We start from the raw sequence: 7985 nt of genomic DNA on the forward strand, positions 1-7985 counted from the left end.
GTGGTTTTACGTTTTGTGGGGGTGGGTCTCCGGCGGCGAGTAGACGTGGTGCATTTATTAAACCCTAGGGTTTTTTTTCCCCTTCTCGTCCGGCCTTTTTTTTGTTGCAATTGTGCGTGGTTTTGCATTTTGTGGGGGTGGGTCGGTTTGCATTAGGCTGGAAGCTTGAGGAATTTTGGTGTGCATGAATGTGTACTGGGTTTGTTCGAAGTTTAGGTTAGTTGGTTTGTGTTTGCTCACCGTCATCCTCTTGTTGGTGATATTGCAGCAGCAAAACTGTTGTGAAACAACTTAAATTGTGTGCCTCTTGCGTGGTTTTTGTGTTCGTATATAGTTTTGTTCTCGTTTACTTGCTTTTTTGGGGTAATTTTTTGATTTTTTGATTATATCTTGTAAACTATTTTGCAGTTGTTTCTCCCGGTTGCTTTATCTTTGTATATTATAATTATTCAAAGTGTTATTAGTAAGAATTGATTGTATACTAGTTACATAATATTTTAGACCGGTGTGGTTGTGGGCTTCGGTGGCCTTTTTTGTGTGCAGTGGTTTGTGGTTCTGTGTGCCCATTGTGCATTTTGGTATGTGCGGGGGTGGTGTGTGGTGTGTCGTTTGCTTTGCATTTAGTTTTTTATTAACTTTGTCTATCTGTGTTGGTGGGTGGCAACTAAGAACGCAAATGATGGACCTCTGCAGGCTTGTTCATCTGGGGGGGGGGGGGGTTATTGATGATGATGATTTTGTTGACCCTCCGCCGGTTCCTGTGTATCCCGTGCTTCAAGAGCCTATTGTTGATGCCCCAGAGGGTGATTCCGCGGATCGTGTGTAGCCAGAGGCTGTCGGTGATGCCCCAGAGGCTGATCTCGTGGATCCCGTGGACGACGAGCCTGTCGTTGTTGCTCCGCGGTCTGAATGTACTCCGGGGGAGAGTTTGCGATTTCCAAGTGCCAAAATTAGGGTCCCTTCAGTCCAGTTAGTTGAGGCGTTGGCGGATCTTACCTCTCTACATAAGAAAGATATTCGTGATCTCGGGTTTGGTTCGTTGCTGGAGCTCAAGATTAAGGAGATGCCTCTTCGGTTGGGCCGATGGTTACTCTTAAATTTTGACCCCCAAGCTCGGTCTATTCGATTGGGTGAGGGTGAGTTTTTAGAGGTCCGGGAGGAGGATGTTGCAGCTATCATGGGGTTCCCACGTGGGGAAGTGGTGGTTACACGCCGTGCTCGGCATGCGAAGAGTAAGTTATTGACTGCTTGGCATGGGACGTTTGAAAAGCATCGTTATGATGTTAACCAATGGAGGTAGCCCAGTGGATTCGGGACGATCTTGACGGTGGGGACTGGTTTAAGCGGCATTTTATGGTGTTGGTCATTAGCTCCCTCATATCTTGCATGAATAATGGGTATTGTAACCAGATGGTATTTCACCACTTAGATGATGTTTCTGCGATTGGTAGTTTGAATTGGTGTCGGTTTGTTATTGAGGAGCTTCTTTCTACGCATGCATTATGGCGTGTAGCTAACGACCACCAGTTTACTGGCCCCATTCTTTTCTTGATTGTAAGTTTGTTTCAGTTTTAAGCCCTCTATCTTGTTTTAATAGTTTTCATTCCATGTCTCGTTGTTGGCTGATGTGTTTGCCTTGTTTTTATTTTGGTTTTTGTGTTCATTTTAGTTGGTGTACTTTGATCGGGTTCAGCATGGTCCTCGTGCTATTCCAGCATTTCGAGGGTGGACTTCCAAGTTGTTGCGTGAGCGGGAGTTGTCGGAGATTCGTGCTGGGGGGTTTGGGGTTGGTGAATTGGAACCTGTCCAGGGTGTGGATGCTGATGTGGTTCATGATCAGGCTGCACACCGTGATGATCCGGGTGTGGAAGCACCGGTTAATCTAGGGGGTTCGCCTGGTCCTTCTATGCCTCCTGGTTGCCTGCGCAAGGTATATTTTTGTTCTTTCGTGTTAGGGTAGTGTTATATGCTCATGTTCTTTTTTGTGTGTGCACTTTTAGTGATTCAGTGTTTGTGATTATTTGTTGCTTTGTTTCTTCTTTGTTTTCATTGTAGTCTTTGGTTGAGCGCTATGCTCATGAGATTGGGGTGATTTCTCGGAGCATACTTACCCTTGTAGAGTTGGGACGGGAGGCAGCCGTATGTTCTACTCCTGATGCGAATTTATGCCAGTTGGTTGAGGTTGGTCAGATGCTTACTGCTCTAAAACCCCAGCCCTCCATACCTTTGGACTCCGATGGCACCGCCTCGCAGCCCACATTGTCTCAGTTTGATGATGATTTCTGGGCTAATCCTGATAATGTTCGTGAGTTGATTGAGGTTGAGCGTGCCCTTATGGCGAGGTTTCTATTGAATCATATGCCATCGTTTAGTCTTGGGCTTACGCAAGAGTTTAGTGGTGGTGCTGTGGATTCCAGTGCTGATATTGCTATGGGAATTAATCAACAAAGTAGTGGTATTGGTGTGGGTGTTGACCCTCCGGAGCAGGTATTTTGCTTCTTTGTTGGTCTTTCACTTTTTGTGTGCCGTAGGTGGTTTCTGTTTGTGCCCTTTTTGTTTCAAATGTGTGCACAACTCTGGTCGCTTTGTGTGTGTTTTTAATAAGTTTTCATTGCTCTTGTGGGCCATTTGAACTGTGTGCAGGAAGTTTCTCGTGAGCATGTGCAGGTGTCTCGTCCTTTGGGTGCGGTTGGGGATGTCCCGGTGGTAGTAGACCGTGGGGATCATGTGCTAGTTGCCTCTCCAGCTCAGGGTTCAGATGAGGGAGCTCCGGGCCATAGTAATGTGGTTGAGGGTGGTGCTGGGCATGTGTTTGATACCCCTGCTGAGGTAAATGTGTGCTTTTGGTTGGTATTTATATTCATATTCTTTCTTTTTTTTTTTTAAATTCTGTTTAATCTATTTGCGAATTCATAGCAAGTTGTTCCATGTCGTGATTCTTCCCCGGTCTGTGTTGCCCCATTGAAGCCTGTTAGGCCGGTTTGACTTGTGCCAGCGGATCTATATGGTGATGTGCCCTTGCCTTCAGTTGATGTGGTTGATGATGGTGTGTTCAGCAAGTGGGTGTTGGAGTGTGGTAGCGACGCATTGTAAGTATTTGTTTAATTGTTAGTCGTTCGGCAGTTTCCCTTGTGTTGTTTTTCCCCCTTTGTTGAGTTATGGTGATTGCTTAGGCATGAGGTGCTGTTTTCTCACGGTGGTTGCATGGTACGTCGTGGGGATTTACGGTCGTTGGCTCCAGGGTCAGCTGTTAGTGTTGCAGTGCTTGATGCTTGGTCTGTAATCTTGAATTGTCGTGAGTTTGGCAAGAGTCCTGGTGCACCATCGCGGGTTTTTGCCTCGGCTTCCTCCACTGTAAGTTTGTATGTTTGTGGTCTCTTGTTTTTCTCTCCCGATTTCCTAGATTGTTTTTGGCGGCATTTAACTTTATGGATTTTGTTGTCGGGTTTTCATCTTGATATTGGTGGGCTTGCTCTGGATTCACAGTCCGAGGCCGTGCGTTTGTTTTCTCTTGCTTTGTCCGCTCATCTCGCCCTCACCCCTTATAAGCAATCGGGGGGAGGTGAACCTGGTGAGCATTTCTGACCACTGTCGTCTCTCTTAAACGTGTGTTAGGGGGTAGTTATTAGCAGTGTGCATTGCTGTTAGTGGGTGTGTGCTGCTTGCATTGTTCTTGTGTGCCCTTATAAGCCATGGTGGTAGGGCAATCTCGTTAGTGTGCACTGTTGTTAGTGGTTGTGTGCCTCTTGCGTGGTTTTTGTGTTCGTATATAGTTTTGTTCTCGTTTACTTGCTTTTTTGGGTTATTTTTTGATTATGTCTTGTAAATTATTTTGCAGTTGTTTCTCTCGGTTATGCAAAACAATCTTTTCTATGTTATGTGTGTGGACTTTTTGAATGAACGCATTGACATTATTGATAGTTCTGCTTCGACGGAGGCCACTTCGAAGAAGTATGGTGACACTCCTGATAATCTGGTACGTTGTGTTGCTATTCTTTTCTTTTTCTGGGGTTTTTTATTGTGCGTTGCTTTTGGGGTGGTAGATGATGATCATTTGTTGTCTTTTGTAGCAATTATTGTTGTTCGAGTTTTTCAAAGCTGCTGGCCTGGGGTATAAACAGGGTTTGTGCCTTCATTTAGTGCCCAAGAGGATGCAGATGAAGTGGCGTGACTCGCGTAACAAAGTTGGCAGTGGTGTTTATGCCATGCGCCATATGGAGTCTTATGGTGGTGAAGGGGTGTCGAGATGGGAGTGTGGTCTAGTTAAAGGCAACGTAGCTGGTCTTGAGCGCTTGCGGTTTCAGTACTTGAAGGCAATTTGCGTTGCAGATATCAATGCCAACCGTGCAAGCAATGTGGCAAATGCAGTGCGGTATCTTTCTGGAAGAGCGAGTAGGGCCGTAGTGTAGTTATATAGTGTTTTTGGTGGGTGACTATTTTGTTGGGTAGTTTATGGGTTTTAGTATTTTGTGCAGTGTCACGATTTCTGTATTCGTAGTCGTTTTGTTACTGTTTTGACCCTTAAACTCTGTGTATATCTTAGTTGCTGGGTTTTTTTTTGGAATATTAATCTATTGTTGGCCTACAATTTTGGCCTTCAGTTGTTGGTCTTTTTATGTGTTTCTTTGTCTAGTTCGTGTGCCTATCTTGTCTCTTGCCAGTTTGGGAGGTTGTGTTAAATGTGGTGGCAGTGGGTTTCCTTGTGTGCTCAGGTTACGACTCATATGTGCCTTGTGTCCCTAATTTGCGTATGGTGGTGCAAAATAGTTCCGTGGTAGTGTCTGTGATCTTGGTGGATTGTAATGTTCCCTTCGAGGATTACTTGTGTGCACTGTCTATTTGAATGCGTGCCATTGTTTATAGTTTCATCTCGTTGGACTCTCGCTCGTTTTGGTTTGTGTTTTTCTATTATGCCAGCAGTTGCGACCTTTTTGGCGTAAATTTTCTTGTGGTTTGTTTTTTAAACTAAGTGTGTAATTTTTCTGGGGTGGTTTTATTTATTTATTTATTTATTTATTTATTTATTTAACAGAGTGGGTTATTATTCTTAGATTATGCATATTATGATGTTGAATTAAACTACATGTTCGAACATGGCTCTTATCTATTGGTAATGTGGCCTACGAGGATTTATTTTGTGCACTAGTTAATAATGTGTGTGCCCCTAGTGTGTATGTTCATCTCTTTGGACTCCCATTGGGTTTGGTCCGTGCTTTTTTATTCTTTCGCAGTCGCGGCGTTTTGGGCGTAATATTTTTAGGGTGCAAACTGTCATACTGTTTTAAAATTTTTGTAATTGCGTATTGTTTTTTTTTTTTTAAACACGGTGTGTGGTTTTCCTAGGATAATGCGTAATATATTGTTGAATAAAACTGCATGTTCTTATAGGAATCTAAGCTAATAGTAATGTGCCCTACGAGGAAATATTTTGTGCACTAGTTAATAAGGTGTGTGCCCCCTTTTCTGTAGTTTCAATTCTTTGGACCTCCGTTCTTTTTGGTCTTTGTTTTTTTTTTTTTTCCGTTGGTGGCTTTAGTGGGCAGTTCCGGCTGTCATGGCGCGCTTCTTCGTCGCAGTAATGGCATGTGCGTCCATCTTTTCTTTTCTTTGCTTGTGCTTTCTCCCGTGTGCTCTTTAATCGCTTTCCACTCCCTTTGTTCTTTGATACTTGTGGAGGTTTCACTTGTACAGCTGTTGTTGCCTGTGTGCCACAAAATGTCTCCAGTAATTCGTTTTTGTTATTTGTATCATGTCTCTTCTCTTTGGTCTTCAATAATTTACTTTTGTGCTCTAGTATCTAGTCCAACATCTCCTGCATTTCAGATGTGTTTGCCTGTGATAATGCTATGCAAGAGTAAAACTCACTCCATAGTTTAGCTGTTAGTCTCTTCTCTTCTCTTTCTGTATTGTCTGATCCTCCTTGTTGAATGTCGCCGTTGGCCCGGTTGTGTGCACATGCATTCCGTGTCCACCTTGGTATTATGTATTTTGCTGGTATCACTTCTGCATCATCATCCTTCAATACTGCAAACGCATGTCTGCATAATATTCCCACCCTAGTGAATTTCCCACAGGAACATCTCACTGTCTCATTCTCTTTATAATATTGTACTGTGAAGCTCTTCTTTTTGCCCTCTTGGATTGTATATAGTACGTGATCAGTTGCTTGTTCCTTTCTAGATATTTTGCATGAGAAACTTCCTTCTAATATCTCTGTTTGGATGTCGTAGAAAATTGTATTGGTGTATAGGGAAGATGCATGTTTCTCAATTTGTAGTGGTGTCTTCATGGGTGGGTAAGATGTTTCGCACTCTGCGACTAATCGTGCTTGGTTGTGCCGCTGCATCTCGATTGCGCTTTCGAACTGGGTGAAGAATTCTAACAATGTTCCATGTGTGTTGATGCAGTCCCCAAATAGTCCATTTTCTGACTCTGATCTGGATGTCGTTCGCATTAACCCTCTCATGAACACGTCATTGTAGTACGCCTCTATCCAACTTGATCTGATCTCGTACATTTGTTTGAACCACTTGTGCTCTTCGAGGCTGTACTCTGTCATTAATGTGTTCCACTGTATTTCATACTCCTCACGTCCCAAGGTTTTGTCCCAGACGATTGCATTTAATTCCTTTCTGAACTTTTCATCTTTTGCTAATTTCCCACCAACCTTCTCTCCCACTTTGGTCATTATGTGCCACATGCAGAATCGGTGCCTGGTTTTTGGAAACACTTGTGGCATTGCTTCCTTCATTGCCGGGTCTTGGTCCGTTATAATACATGTTGGAGCGTGCCCCATACATCGTTTAAATGCATCTAGGAGCTACACATAAGATGCGATGTCTTCCTTTGCTATAAGGCCTGCCGCAAAAGTTACGCACTTCTTGTGGTTGTCTATCCCGGTGAATGGCACAAATACTAGTTTGTACCTGCGCATATTTGTGAGTGTTAGGCCGCTGTGTTGATTTTCCAGTCGTTCAACGTTTATTTTAGGCGGTATTCGCTACATTTTGCCTTGCACAGTAGGGGCACAAGACGTAGTGAATACTGGCATAATATATAGGCCGAGGTGCACAATAATTTTTAACTAACCTGTTGGTTCGGTACGTTGCATCGATTGACACCATATCTCCGAAGCATTTGTATTGTGTTTTAGCCGTTTGGTCTGCCCAGAACACCCTGCATAGCTGGTTTTCCTCGTCCACATCGTACTCAAATGTGAAACTTGGATACAACGCTTACTTCTTTGCGTACTTGTCTATCACTGCTTGTGCATCTGCTTCATCAAGCTTTGCATTTACGTCTCGGTTGCAATTTCTGAACTCTACGCATGTAGGCCCCATATTTGCACCTCCCCCCATCTCATTGAATATCTTGAATGCTGTTGTTGCTCCTATGTTTATTTTTCTACAATTTGCTATGAATACTTTATGTCCAATATCAAGCTTTCGATTTATCTTTAAGAATGGTCTTGCTATGGGTGAGCATAGGCAGTGGTTGTGTCGCTCTTCTAATACGGTTAGTTCGTAGTATCCCTCCTTCTGTAGCCGAATTCCACATTTTTCCCTACACCCCACTCGATTAGACACACGTCGCCGTGTTTGCTTTTTGGCTTTGTTGTCATTATTTGTGTCTGTGCCCCCTTGAGTTGGTGTGGGTGGGTATCCTTCTCGTGAACATAGCAAATACTTGGATTCAATCTGTCCGTGTCTATTATTTTTCGCCGAGGTGCATCTAACATCGAAACCTACCTCTTGTGCGTACTTTTTGTAAAACTCAACAGCTTGCTCTACGTTCTCAAAATGTTGACCCTGTAAGGCTTTAATGAATGCTCACATTCTGGGATGATTTCTTCTGTTATTCCAAGATATATTCTATGATCGGGCTCTGTTCCCTCATCCTCTGCAATTTCTATTGCATTTTAAAATGTCACCAGGAGTATGCATTTATGTATGTTGGCAAACAGTAGAACACGACATATAGCAAGC

General features: G+C 43.4%; 1 protein-coding gene across 1 annotated transcript; it reads right to left on the bottom strand.

The window, feature by feature from the left end:
* Window positions 1-5797: 5797 nt before the first annotated feature.
* LOC109191685 (protein FAR1-RELATED SEQUENCE 5-like) lies at window positions 5798-6751 on the bottom strand. Its single transcript, XM_019342324.1, has one exon. It carries the CDS (start codon window positions 6749-6751, stop codon window positions 5798-5800), a length of 954 nt encoding a protein of 317 aa, XP_019197869.1.
* Window positions 6752-7985: the final 1234 nt, after the last annotated feature.

Source organism: Ipomoea nil, unplaced genomic scaffold (assembly GCF_001879475.1).
Source record: "Ipomoea nil cultivar Tokyo-kokei standard unplaced genomic scaffold, Asagao_1.1 scaffold0207, whole genome shotgun sequence".
NCBI lineage: Eukaryota > Viridiplantae > Streptophyta > Magnoliopsida > Solanales > Convolvulaceae > Ipomoea > Ipomoea nil.

What these genes read in the sequence shown, in the direction of transcription:
- LOC109191685 (XM_019342324.1), bottom strand. Translation starts at nt 6,751, where the DNA reads ATGAAGGAAGCAATGCCACAAGTGTTTCCAAAAACCAGGCACCGATTC.